The sequence below is a fragment of the Podarcis gaigeae genome, assembly GCF_964106915.1.
Source record: "Podarcis gaigeae genome assembly, chromosome: 14".
NCBI lineage: Eukaryota > Metazoa > Chordata > Lepidosauria > Squamata > Lacertidae > Podarcis > Podarcis gaigeae.
In genome coordinates this window covers 6,868,762-6,882,564 of record NC_139690.1, presented here as the reverse complement: position 1 = coordinate 6,882,564, position 13,803 = coordinate 6,868,762, and the positions used below count along the sequence as shown (strand labels likewise).

The following is a 13,803-nucleotide window of genomic DNA, read 5'->3' as shown; positions in this document are numbered from 1 at the left end:
TTCTGTAGATGTTTGGGTCCCAGATGATGGGCAGTAGCACCAAGTAGGCTTCCTATGAACCAGTATGGGTGGCTGCTGGGATTTGCTGCTGACTACCAGCCTTTCAGATTGATACCTATTGCTCATACCATGGAACTGGGAATGCCGCAGGGTTGAACTACAATCCTCTCCCTCCCATATGCCTCTGAAATGAAAGGGTCTCGGGGCATGACAATAGACTCTGCACAATAGGAATACCAGTCCTTTAGTGGAGGACCCTCACCTCCATGCCCTGTTTGTGGGGGCATCCCACCCACTCACTGCTCCAGTCAGACCCCGAGATTGAATGAAGCTGCCTCTCTCTCATTCTCACTGCTGGTTCCAGCAAGCTACAGTCTGCCTCATCCCAACCTGGCCTGCAATGAAATCACTGCAATAAAAGTGGAAATTGGCCATATTCCTTCCTCTCACCCTTCTAAAAGGAGGGATAATAGAGGGCAATAAAGAGACAGGCAGCCAAATTGCCAACAACCAAGATGTGATCAATTAAATGAGCATTGTAACAGTAAAAGTGTCCCTTGCCTTTACGGAAGAAGAAATCGTGAAGGTTGCTCTTTGCCTGAGGTCTGCAATTGGAATCCTTTTTTTAATGGCGTCACCCAGGGATTGGCTTGTCTCTCACTTAACCAGTAAAAGAAGCCAGCGCTTGTTCTTTCCTTCCTTTCCTGGCAACAGTTACCTCTTTACAAGCACAACGCATGTGGTTCGGTTACCTCTTGGATGAACCTGAAGGGGCCTGGTGCTCAGAACTGTCATTACAACCGGCTGCTTCTGACGCATAGCAAGAATTCAGTCATTGATGCAAAACAATGATAGCCCTTATCACCTATGAGTTGCCTCTGCCTGCCTTTATAGCCATCATTTTTCTCCCAGCTAATCTCTGAATGACATTCGGACACATTCCACAGTCACCTTCGCCATCAACTCGTGTTTACAAGGATCCAAGCAGCTCAGGCTGCGTGCCTCTTTGTGGATGTTAAAACAAAGGCAATATTTTGGAGTCTGAACCTTGTTTGGCATGAAAAAAGTACACCCAAGAGCTTAGACAAATAGCTTGCTTTGAGCAGTGCTTTTCATGTCTAACTTTGGGTACATCCGGAGCAATTAGAATCAGCATTACTCATGAGTAAGATGCAAACGAGGCCCATGTGTGTGAAATAAGGGAAGTATGTGACCTGCTAAAGTTCCCCAAGAGCAAAGGTAGCAGCGGTGGCGGCAGCAACAGCAGCAGCAACAGCAGCAGCAACAACAACAACAACAACATTGGGAGGTCTTTCAGCAGCACCAGAAATCCTGGCAGAACGTTCCTTCTGAGAACAATCAGGGCAGCATGAACGGGTCTGTATCCAGAGACTCCACAGGGTCCCAGGGCTTCCCCATCTCTTTTCAGCTGACTTGCCCTTCAGTTTTCTTTTGCTGGTTTTAACATTTGTTACTTGCCATAAGTGCTGAGTAGCTGCAACCTTTGCCAGACAATGAAGCTGGATTCCAAGCAGCTGGAGGAGGTCTGGAGAGCACCCTGCTTTCCTTTTTCCAGGGAACACCCAAAATGGCTCACAGCATAAAGGAAAACGATCAATGCAACAGTATTGAAATAACAGCCCATGTGATTGCGCTCTCAGTAGTTCAACCGCTTTTCATGAGGCACCCCTGAAGTGATTTACAATATAATAACGCATATGAAACAATAGCATGTAAATTGCATTTCCATAACAACTTTAAAAAATAGATATTAATTTACTTAAAAATTTAATTTTTGTAAAAATGGTTTAAAACAACAGCACAGAGATAAAATCACAGGATGGATGCTTGAGTCTGGAATTTCCTCCTTTGGTCCCTGGCTTTTTCCAGGGATGTTGTTACTGCGCTGTCCTCCTGTCCTTTTCTTGATCTGATTTGTGGTGTTTTCCTTTTTTGTTCTGCTGTCAAAGGCAGCCTTCAAGGGCATCTATCACTTTTAATCAAAAGCATCTTCTTGCCTGGCCCAGTCCATTTTAATGCTTCCTGTTCAGTGCGGCTGACGCCTTGGCGATTAATAGCCCCTTAATGGCAGTGCTGGCTCCCAGGGGAAACCAATAACTAAAACCCACCATCACTGCCTGGAGGAGGCAGCAGTGGCCCAGCTGAGCCATAAGCTCCTGTCCTCAGCAGTTGCCTGGCTGAACAGCTCCTTGCACCTCCAGCAAGGCTGCAGCCATCACTGGGATCAGCTTTGACTTCCAACCAGCTGCTTGGCTTGCACTTGCGTCTTCTAAGGGAGAGCTGTGCCTAGAGAGAGGGATGTCTGAGGAATTGCTCTGCAGAGCATAATTGGGAGAAGCACTGCTCAGACCAACCATTGACACCGCAGGCGGTCAGGGTGGGTGTGTGTGTGGCCAAGGAGGGCAGTGCAGTGCTCAGCCTGGGCTCTCTTGCCTTCCCAGAGGAGGCCTTTGTTGACTTCAGCAATGAGCAGATGCAAAGAGGCAGGCACTTCCAGCAACCCTGGGAAAGCCTGTTTTGCAGGGCTTTTTCTGCATCCTGCTTTTAGCGAAAGGGGGGTGGGGCGGACAGTGTTAATAGAAAAATAGCATGGACTCTTTCTCCTTTCCTTTTCCCGGTAACAGGGTAAAAAGCAAGATATTCCTCGGGAGGAACAGGGTCCAACTACTCAGAATCTGGATTTTTGGACGCAGCTCATTACCCTCATGGTTACCATCATTGATGAAGACAAGATGGCCTACACTCCTGTCTTGAACCAGTAAGAAGGGGGGGGGGGATAGACAGACATTTCACAAGGCCTGCTGTGAGCTCACCCGTAGAACACTGCTAGGAATAATCAGCGGAAGAAAAGTTGTCTTTCCGCTGTAGCATTTTAGCTCCTTTTGGGGAGCCAGTGTGGTGTAGTGGTTAAGAGCGGTGGACTCGTAATCTGGTGAACCGGGTTTGCTTCCCTCCACCTGCAGCTGCTGGGTGACCTTGGGCCAGTCACACTTCTTTGAAGTCTCTCAGCCCCACTCACCCCACAGAGTGTTTGTTGTGGGGAAGGAAGGGAAAGGAGATTGTTAGCCGCTTTGAGACTCCTTAAGGGGAGTGAAAGGCGGGATATCAAGTCCAAACTCTTCTTCTTTTTAAATGTTTTGTTCACATCTGTAGACCTTAGGATGCTTGACTTTCTGTGCCAGAGACCCTACTTTGCTGTATCCTTCCCCCTTCCAAAAAAACCCACCACCCCACTACAAATGGTCATTAAGGAAGGAAAGCAGAGCCACTAGGACAGTAGACCAGCCACAGGAATTGTGGTTGCAGGTAGGCAACCCACAGCCCAGGAGTGGCCACTGTGTGGAGTAGCCACAGCATCCACCATTGTTAAAGTCAGGTGGCCCCAGATCAAGAGCTAGCCTGATAGCACCTGCTGACAAAACCACCCTCCCTTATGCTGATTTCCTTTGGGGAGTCAGTGCGAGGGCAGCCCTGCCCTGGCTGGCGATCTTCGCCACCTTTGCACTTCCCAGTCCCTGGGTATTAAGGTAAACAAATAAAGAGGATATTTTTAAAATGCCAAATTTGCACAGCTCTCCTGAAAGCAAAATAATCCGGAAAAGCTTATCTAGCAGTGAGCTAGGGAAAATGCATTAAGAGCTCATTCTTGCCCACCCCATGGAGCTGGCATTGCCCTGACCAGCCTTGCAAAATCAGGAGCTGAGCATCTTTGGGCAAGGCTGAACTAGGCCTGACCCCAGCACCCTGCTGAAGCTCACTCAGGACCTTTTCCTAACAGTTCTGGTTGCCAGAATTGAGCTTCCTTCTGGCTTAAAGCCGTTCCTGCTTTCCTTGGGGGGCACCAGCCCCACCAGCCCCACTGCTGCCCCTGCAGCTTATCCCTGAGCTCTATTTCAATAGGAGCCCTCCCCAAAAGGGGACATGCTCCTCCATGCAACCTCCAAATGAATACTGTACGGACTGTTGCCCACCCACAGCTCCAACAGTTCCAGTCCTGCCATCCCAGTCCAGTGGGCCTTTGTGGGCCCAGAGGTTCAGAGGAACGTCGTAGAGCCTCCCTCCATCTCATCCATGGAAGGGATAGTTCTGTGCACACAAAGTGAAAGTGAACAGGTCCTCTTGCTCCACTTCTTATTTTCGTTATGTGTTTATGGGGTGGGGGTGGGGACTGCCACTCCTTTAATTTATGTATATGATGGGAAGACGGCCCTCTCAGTTGTTACATTTTCCCCATGTACAGGGCTGGTTTGCCCAGAGGAATGACCCCTCCCCATGGACATAGCCAGAATTTTTGTTGGGGTGGCAAGCCCTTTCTTAATGGGGGCAGGCCTCTTGTTGGGGGGGGGCAGAATCTCAGTTAGCTATGTATTTTTATTTAATTTTATTGATTGACGGGGAGCAGCTGCCCCTCCCTGCCCCCCCCCACTCCTGCGACCCTTTCCCACGTACAGCGAGTGCCATGGGGAAATCTAAGGGGCAGTGCAAGCCAGGGGGGGCACCACTATGTTCCAGCCCCTTCTCTTTGAGGGGTGTCTAGGGCTGAAGGGTGCCACTATGGCGCATGCCACCCTTGCCAGCAGGAAAACTGACAACGCCCCTCCCGTTGCTTTCTTCCAGGTTCCCTCAAGAGCTGAACATGGGCAAAGTCAGTTCAGAGATCATGTGGACCCTTTTTGCACAGGACATGAAATACGCCTTGGAAGGTAGGGGGTGCAGATGCTCCCTAGCAGAGCAGGGGGCTATTTCTATGTGGAGCAGCAGGTGGGATTGCGGGGATGTGGGGTGTTCGCAGGAATGACCCAGCAAAGAAAATGGTACATTTAGTATTAACCAGTGTGGAGAGCGGACGCAGGTGGCGCTGTGGGTGAAAGCCTCAGCGCCTAGGACTTGCCGATTGAAAGGTCGGCGGTTCGAATCCCTGCGGCGGGGTGCGCTCCCGCTGCTCGGTCCCAGCGCCTGCCAACCTAGCAGTTCGAAAGCACCTCCGGGTGCAAGTAGATAAATAGGGACCGCTTACCAGCGGGAAGGTAAACGGCGTTTCCGTGTGCGGCTCTGGCTCGCCAGAGCAGCGATGTCACGCTGGCCACGTGACCCGGAAGTGTCTCCGGACAGCGCTGGCCCCTGGCCTCTTGAGTGAGATGGGCGCACAACCCCAGAGTCTGTCAAGACTGGCCCGTACGGGCAGGGGTACCTTTACCTTTACCTTTAGTGTGGAGAGCTGGCCGGTCAAAACATCTTCATCCCCAGAAGCATTTGCCAGTGTAATAAAAGTGGTGAGTCTTTAGAGTTATCCACAAAGGAGCAACGCAAGAGTAGAAAATATTCTTCCTGGAGCATCATGGGTGTTTGACGAAATAAGTCTTTGGCTGTTCACACTACACTTGGCCACATGAATTGGATTTATGTGCAGCTGAGAGGATGATTCCTTCCTTCATTGTCCTCTACTTTGAGAAGCTGACCTTGCATCCCTTTCCTGTAGCATTTCCAGGATTTGAACCATGGCAGCATCAGGAAGCCAGGGTGGAGGGCTCATGACCCTGATGGGATGGGGAGCTGCTGCTGCTGCCACCTGTGCCACACACACACACCCCACTGGCCCGTTGGTGCCAAAAACATAGGGTGTCCTGTGTGGCCCCACGTCCTAGGACAGACTTGGCCACTGGCACATGAGCCTTGCCACTCCAGAGGCAAAGGCAAATGAGTAAACGGAAGAGGCTTGGTTACCATGGTCACCCAGAAGGCCGGAAATCATAACTAGGGTTAGTGTGTGTGGATTGGCAACGACCCTTTGCCTTCCATCTGCCCAAAGCAAGATTACTGGGACACAGACTTCCCTTGGCCCACCACAGAGCGTGTTCTGAACCTCTTTTCCCTCCTGTCTGCTGTTAATCTTCCAGCAGAGAGCCTGGCAGGGATCCCTATGGGTTAAGTAAGCAACGCTGAGGGCTGCATGGCTGGCTTTTCCCCTGAAACGCTCGACAGAGTGAGCGTCAACATGAGGCAGCGACCCCCTCCCAGCTGAGGCACATGGAAATGCACACAGGGGATAAAGAAAGGAGGACATAGGCAGAATGGCAGAGGCAGTGGCAGAACCATGGCGAGAGGGTGGCTGGGGGCATCCAGACCAGAAATGACCACCTCTACGCATCTGGCTTTGATGAGAAATCAACTCACTTCATATTCAGAGTGGCAGAAAATGGCTTCCCACTGAGCTGTTCAGCAGCAATATTTTCCTGGAGCTTGAGAGCTACCTTGATAAAGGCTACTTTTAAAGAGACAAGACTAAGAGCTTGGCTACAGGGCTGCGAAATGCAACAGTGTTAACCCAAGGGTGCGTGACTGCTTGGGTTTTCAATTAAGAAAATGTGGCTTGAGTGACCAAGTTGCTTTTTGGACCACATCTGCCGTGCACTGCAGCCAGCAGAATTGTAGGGTGCTGGAGCTGATGGGAATTATAGTCTAAAACATTGGGGGGGGCATAGGTACCAATTCCCTGGGTGCCCAAGCACCAACGAAATTCCCCATGAAGGAGCCAGGCACCCACAAATTTTGGTGCCAGGGCCATGCACCCTGCATGGCACCCGCAGTTGCAGGTCCAAGTTGGCATTCCTGTTTGGGTTGGCTTAGAATTAACTGAAATGCTCAGCATCTCTGCTAAGAGTGCAAATTCTCTTTCCAGTGTCAGTGGCTGGAAAGCCCTGTTCTGCTCCATTCTCCCACTGCTGTGGCTTCTTGGTCCACTGACCCCCTCCCACCCCCTCCCCAACCCAATGAAACCCCTGCTTCGCCTCCCTCACTTCCTGCCGTTGAGTGTCCTGATATCACCACACAGGAGTGGCCAGGATCAGGCAAGGGGGCTTGAACTTGGCCAGGGCTTCTCAAAAGACAGTCCCCCAAGAGGGTAGGGTTCTCTTTGAAACCTCCCAAGACATATAAACCAAAGCACCCAGTGCTTCTTCACAGCATTGTTAATCCTAATTCTAATACTACTTGCTGAATGAAACTATTTGAAGGCAAATGAAATTTTAATGTGGAATAAAGGAAGGCATTGCACCCACAGTATAAAAAAAGCAAGACTGGGATGGATGGGAAACATGCCTGGGAGAGGGCAGGGCAGCTGCCCTCCTGTATTTCTGCTCCATCCACGCCAGTGTTTCTGCCCAGCAATCCAATGATGTATGTGAAAGGCTATTATTTTGGGTAGACATGAATCGTCCATGATTCAGAGAGGAGCCTCATGGCCTCAGAAAGGCCCAACGCAAGGATGCCATTGCTTTCTAACCTATTTTCTCCAACGTTGTGGGTTGTGCCACATTGTTATCTCCTGCTCTTAGCGGCGTAAGACCTTAATGCTGCTTTAGTCCAGAGAGCTGCTGGTGTTCTGCCTGGCAACAGATGTTGCCCCAACAACACAACGCTTCCATGGCCACCTGACTTCACGAGGCTGGATCTGGGGATTAGGAGGAGGAAGGTTGCCGTCCTGGGGCTGCCTTGCTGCTGCTGCTGCTGCTGCCGCCTCCTTAAGCAAGGAAGACAGCACATCTCTTTATGCGCAGCTGGGCTTCCTGTGCATTTCAAACTGGGGAAGTGGGGGGGGGGTAAGGTAAGCTTAGCATTGCTTCACTGTTGCTGGACAAAAGCCCTTCAGCCTGCAGCTTTTGGCCCCGATGCCTGAATTCTTTGCTGAATCAAAGAATGCCCTCCCCGAAAATAATTTGCCTTCCAGAGAGAAGGCAGCCTTAGAACCCTTCCCCTCCTGTGCTAGTTTGAATAGGCAAACTAGCATGTTTTTACATGGGAGAGCATTCAAACATAGATTCCACCAGCAGCAACAGAGATTTCAATGAAGGCTGTTGAGCAGAAGCAGAAGCTTCCAGAGAGAGAGAGAGAGAGAGAGAGAGAGAGAGAGAGAGAGAGGGGTGCCCCCAGACTGTTGTGGTGAGGTCTCTGCCCCCAGCCCAGAGCCCTTCCCCGCTCCCTGCCCACTTTTGAAGAATGCTCTGGACCCAGCCACAGCCAGCCTTGCGCCCCTGTCTCTCCTGCTCCGAAGACTGTCCTAAGGAGCCCAGGGATCCCAGGCAATCCTTCTCCTCTCTCTGTCCCAACCAGCTGGCCATTGCTGGTGACAAGAAGAGGCTGAGCCGGCCGGAACACCCCGTCCACCAATGCACTTGGGCAGCTCCTGTGGCTTTGTCACCAGAGATGACCACATGTTGAGTCCTGGCTGGTGGAGGCTCCCAAAGGCCAGGCCAGGCCAGGCGCTTGAGCTGGGAAGCTCTGCGCCCTTTGCCATCCTCTTCCCCTTCATACAGATGCCTTGTTATTTTAAGCAAAGATATAAAACTTGGCAGCTTGTCACAATTGGTCTCTGGCCTTTGCTGCCATGCCCTGAGGGGACTGTTTCCAACAAAGCCTTTTGGAGCCTGGTGCAGACAAGGCCGAGCCCCAACCCCACCAGAATACAGACTCCCTAGATCAGGGGTCAGCAAACTTCTTCAGCAGGGGGCCGGTCCACTGTCCCTCAGACCTTGTGGGGGGCCCGGATTATATGGGCAGGGGGGAATGAACGAATTCCTATGCCCCACAAATAACCCAGAGATGCAGTTTAAATAAAAGGACACATTCTACTCATGTAAAAACACGCTGATTCCCGGACCGTCCACGGGCCGGATTGAGAAGGCGAATGGGCCGGATCTGGCCCCCGAGCCTTAGTTTGCCTACCCAAGTCCTAGATGAAGAGTAAGAAGAGAAACGGGGACATCCATTGCAGGCGCAAAAACGGCCTCCACTCCGCCACCAATTGGGGCCTGAATGAGCCCTGCTTTGAGGCCTTGCGGCTTTGGGCATCGCCTCATTCTCTGTGCAGCCAGAGACAGTACCAGTGTCCGACAAACCAGCAGCCATTCCACTTTGCAAGGCTCAGGGAAGGAGGAAGGAGCCTTTGCAGGCCGGCTGCTCTGCATGGGTTTTGGCCATGGGTGAACTCCTTCACGGGTGTCTGGGCGATGGTTGCCAGCCTCCTTCTGTGCTCCAGAGTTGCACCATGAAGAGTCAGCGCTGGCAGAGAACAGCTGATCTATATCTGAGCCGTTTGTCTCTGCCTGTCGAGGCAGACAGGGAGTCATCATGATGATGAAGTGGGTCTCATGTTCGCCTCGCAGCCAAGACTGCTGCTAGAAGCCTGAGAGATGCTGCGTCCCTTGAGGAACATGTGCAAAATCATCCTGCTGGCAGTCATCGGGGTGAGGAGCCTGAAAAATAATATGGGAAAGTAGAGTTTCTGCCTCTGTGCAGCATTACCAAATGAAGAGGGGCTTAGGGCCCAAGAAACACCCACTCCCCACAGCTACCCTGAGATGGTTGTGGCAGTTGGTCTGGATGTGGCATCTGAGATGGGGTGTTTTATCTCATCTGAGCCCAGGTGTCAGTGGATGGGAGCTAGTAAGTTGCACCCCAATCTGCCGTTAGCCCTGGAGAATTCAGAGCAGCCTTTCCCCCATTACAGACCAGAACTGGGGGAAGGGAAGACATCCGAGAGACGCCATTTAAATACAAAATCTCTGAAGCAATAGGCAGGGGCGGATTTTGGTATTATGGCACCCTGAGCAAAGACAAAATATGGCATCTCTCTAAATATTTCCTATTTTCACAATAATTCCTTTTTATACTGTTGTTTTTTAATGGATCTTCTCAGTAAGTTCCTATGTAAATACAGGTGGTGGTGTTATTTTGCACCCGCTTGGCTTGAAGCCCTGTGTGTGGGAACTGCCCTAACTCTGGTGCTGCAATAGCAACCAGCAGAAGATATTTCATTTTAGATACTTCCCTTCAAATCCCATCAGAATTGGAACTATTTTATTTGCTAGTAATTGAAGCACATGCTTGATTATTATTTTATTTTTATTTTTATTTGTTTTTATCCGACCTTTTCTCCAAACAGCTCAAGGTGACATACATGGCTTTTCCCCTCCCCATTAAGTGAGGATTTCAACCCTGGTCTCTCAAGTCCTCATCAACACTGTTAACCACTACACACACTGGCTTAGTCAGGGCTCTCCAGAATGGAGATCTGTGGCATTTCCATTATATTTCTAAGTGGAAGCGGGTAGTCTTGTTTACACACATTTTCTGATATCCTTCCCAAAACGACAGATTATTTTTTTTTTCATTTTGGAACAAAAAAATGCCTCCTCTTTGAAGGAGGAAAACAGGCATAAATAAACAACGTTGGCACCGGAGAAGGGCAGAGGGAGTCTTGCCAGTCACCTTGAGAGTTTGGATGCAGATGGATTATGTCCTTGCGCTTTTCTTCCAGAAGACTTGAAGGCTTCTTTGGAACTTGGTTGTCATGGAGACCTTCCAAGCCATTTGATGGAGGGACAATCCATTTGGCACTTGCCATGTTGTTGCTGGAAGCAGAGAAAGAAAAAAAAACACTCCTTGCTGGCCAATTTCACACCTAGATAGGGGGCATCTTGCTGGGTGCCATCCAGTTCACAGTGAGGGGGTGCTGCGAATTATTCTGGCATGGGGCATGGGGGCAGGGAGAGCTTTTTAAGCCAAAGGACCGCATTCCCTCTTGGTCAACCTTCCAAAGGCCGTATGCCAGTGGGGAACTGGGACGGAGACAAACGCAGGTTAGGCCAAACACAGACTAGGCAGAGCAATGAATGTGACTCAAAACTTTGTACTGTAGGCTACATCCCATCCACACAAAAGTTCTGGGATTTCTGTACACACACACACACTTTTCCAAGCAAGCAAGAGGCATGATCCTTGCTCACAGACACATTCCAGATCAAAATTATCCCAGGAGGTGTTAGTGATGGGTGTGGCCTGGAGATAAAGGGTGTAGTCTAAGGAGAGCTTTGGGGGCCAAATACTCCTATCTGGCCCCCGAAGACAGGATAGAAGAGAGCGTTCATGGGGCAGGGGCCTGAAGTTCCCCCTTCCCTGCACTTTAATTGCTCATTTGTTCCCCTGCGTAAGGGGCAGTGGAAGGAGCTCAGCTCTCCTGCCCTGCTCCTCAAGAGAAGCTTGAGGAGGATCCACTTGTGTGGCAGCCCCCAGCTGGGAGACCTACAACAGGCTCAAACTTGGGAAGCTCTTTCACCAGGGAGTCCCCAGTGGCTCTCTTGATCAGCAGGCTCCTCTCTCACAGGTGCGTCCTGCACAACCTCAAAATTGCCACTGCCTGCTTTTTCTTAGGACAGATGGGGTCCAAAGCCTCTTTCAGGCAGGGGGTGGATCAAGGCATACCTGGGAGGCTGCAGAACATTCACTTCCAGCGCTGGGACCATTTAGCGGAATGCAGAGAGTGGCTGCCTGCAGAACCTGCTCATAGAATTGTAGAGATGGAAGGGACCTCCGGGGTCAACTGGTCTAACCCCCTGAAATTCAGGAATCTTTTACCCAAAGTGACTCTCATGCTCCACTGACTGAGCTATCCCAGGTCTTCCTTGGGCTGCTGCCACCAGACAACACTCAGGCCTCATCCTGTCCTGTGGCTGTTAAACCTAAGTGGTAAGAAGTGGGGGGAGAACGAAAGAGTCCTTTGAACATAAACAAGGACCTCCTCAGCAAGCGAAGCCACTGCTGGAGCTGTGCCCGCCTATCTTGGCCAGGGTGCTTTTGAACAAGGCTGGTATGTTTAATTGGCTGTAGTTGGCATCAATATTTTGTTCTGGCAGAGCAATGCAGTTTTGCATAATGTGAAGGCTGCAGAGGAGATAGACTTACCCATGCGCCTGGCTCCAAAGGTTTTGCAGGACGTGCCTCCTGTCCCTTCTGCCAGGGTCTTGAGTTTGGCTCAGGAAAGGGGCTTCCCAACTGGCCCCTCTCCCTGAGGCCAAAAAAGAGACCAGTGCCAGCCCTGGAGGGTTGTTGTCGCCTGTTGCACCACTTGTGAGTGCAAGAGCAGCTGAGGAGGCGGCAATAGTTGCCCTCAAGCGAGCATCCCATTATGGGCCACTGTGGAAGAACTGGAGACTGTATGAGCTCAATGTTAGAATTCCTGCTCCGTGATTGCAGTCATGGGATAGTTGTATTTCACATGACGGTATATGTTTTAACTCCACAAAGTGGGAAGTGACGGAGACAGGATGTTTGTTTTACTGTGTTCTGTTGAATTGGAACTATTGTCCTTTGTTCTTTTTCTCTTTGCTGTCTGATGCTAGAGAGAGAGGGAGCCATGCTGCAGTGCTCCGTGTGTGTTTATATGTAAATAAAGTAGATTAGCCAAAATGCAGAGTTGCTGAGTTCTGTTACACAAACTGTGAACACTCTATGGATCCCTAAGTGTGCCAATGTCTGTTGGCATCGGTTGCTATGCTGTTCGGGCAGAAGAAAGCTTTTGAAGCTCCCGAACGAACGACCAGGAAGGAGGGAACATGCCAGTCGGGCATGTGTCTCTGCCAGGGTCCTACTCGAGAGTAGGACAAGCTCCTGATACTCCCCCTCCCCCGATCCAGGAAGGCTCTCCTCTTGCTCTTCCATTCATTTACTGCATTTAACCATATTAGCAGTGATGGAAGGTGGTTCAACTGTTGCAATACAATTAACAACAGCAACAACACCCCACCGATCTGGCTGGGTTGTCCCAGCCACTCTGATCGGCTTCCAATACATATAAAAACATACAAAAATATCAAATATTTAAAAACTTCCCGATACTTCCCAATAAATAAATATCCTGCAGTTTATTTTTATTGTCAGCTATGCAGCCATTTACCTGGACAGAAATTGGACCAGCCATTCCTAGCTACGTACCTTGGTAGGAAAATGGATTTTGCTCGTAAATAAGTTTGCAATGCAAGAACTTCACCCAGATCTTTCCCCAAGGAAAAATGTGGGTGGCTGTTGACTTGGAACTGTATGTGCCGTGTTTCTCCTGAAGCAATTGTTAACAAAGTTTGCCACTCTTAATTAGAACTTCAGCCTGCAGGTCTGCAAAGGACAAAATTGGTAGAGAAAAAAAGTCGATCCAAAAGGACAGAGCTGTTTTGGAAGTGAGAAATTGAACCGCCTGGACATCTGTCTTCATCAAGCAGAGCTTTTGGCATCTCACTACCTGAATTGAAAAAGCTTCTCTGGAAATGAGCAATAGGAGCATTGTACACACACACCAAATGAAATGCACCTTCTGAAGGAAAACCAACACATTAGCAACCACACCACAGACCTTATTTACATACGGATTGCATTAGGGGCACAGATCCTTTATCATCATTTGCAAGGTGACACTTTTTGATAGCCCCATCCAAAGAGCTGCATGGCACCACCCCCCTGTTCCTTCTTTTCTGGAAGCAGCCTTGATGGAGTGGCGAAGAAGAAGAAGAAGAAGAAGAAGAAGAAGAAGAAGAAGAAGAGTAGTTTGGATTTGATATCCCGCTTTATCACTACCCGAAGGTGTCTCAAAGGAGAATGTTAGCAGCTTTGAGACTCCTTAAAGGGAGTGAAAGGCGGGGTATCAAATCCAAACTCTTCTTCTTCTTCTAACAATCTCTTTTCCCTTCCTCCCCCACAAAAAACACTCTGTGAGGTGAGTGGGGCTGAGAGACTTCAGAGAAGTGTGACTGGCCCAAGGTCACCCAGCAGCTGCATGTGGAGGAGCGGAGATGCGAACCCGGTTCCCCAGATTACGACTCTGCCACTCTTAACCACTACACCACACTGGCCCTCAGTGTGAGGCAGGACCTGAGCACAGGAGATGCTTGCATTGATTGGATCAAGCTGAACAGAGCCTCTTCAGATGCACCAGCAAGCACATAGGCTGACTCAAAG

General features: G+C 50.0%; 1 protein-coding gene across 2 annotated transcripts in view; it reads left to right on the top strand.

Moving 5' to 3' along the window:
• The window catches only part of UNC13C (unc-13 homolog C), a 134,998-nt gene that overhangs the window by 89,675 nt on the left and 31,520 nt on the right, over positions 1 to 13,803 (top strand). For both annotated transcript variants that reach the window (XM_083712377.1, XM_083712376.1), the window contains exons 17-18: positions 2,646 to 2,779; positions 4,639 to 4,724. In XM_083712377.1, the coding sequence (XP_083568503.1) occupies positions 2,646 to 2,779; positions 4,639 to 4,724 (220 nt within the window). The remainder of the gene's footprint in view (positions 1 to 2,645; positions 2,780 to 4,638; positions 4,725 to 13,803) is intronic.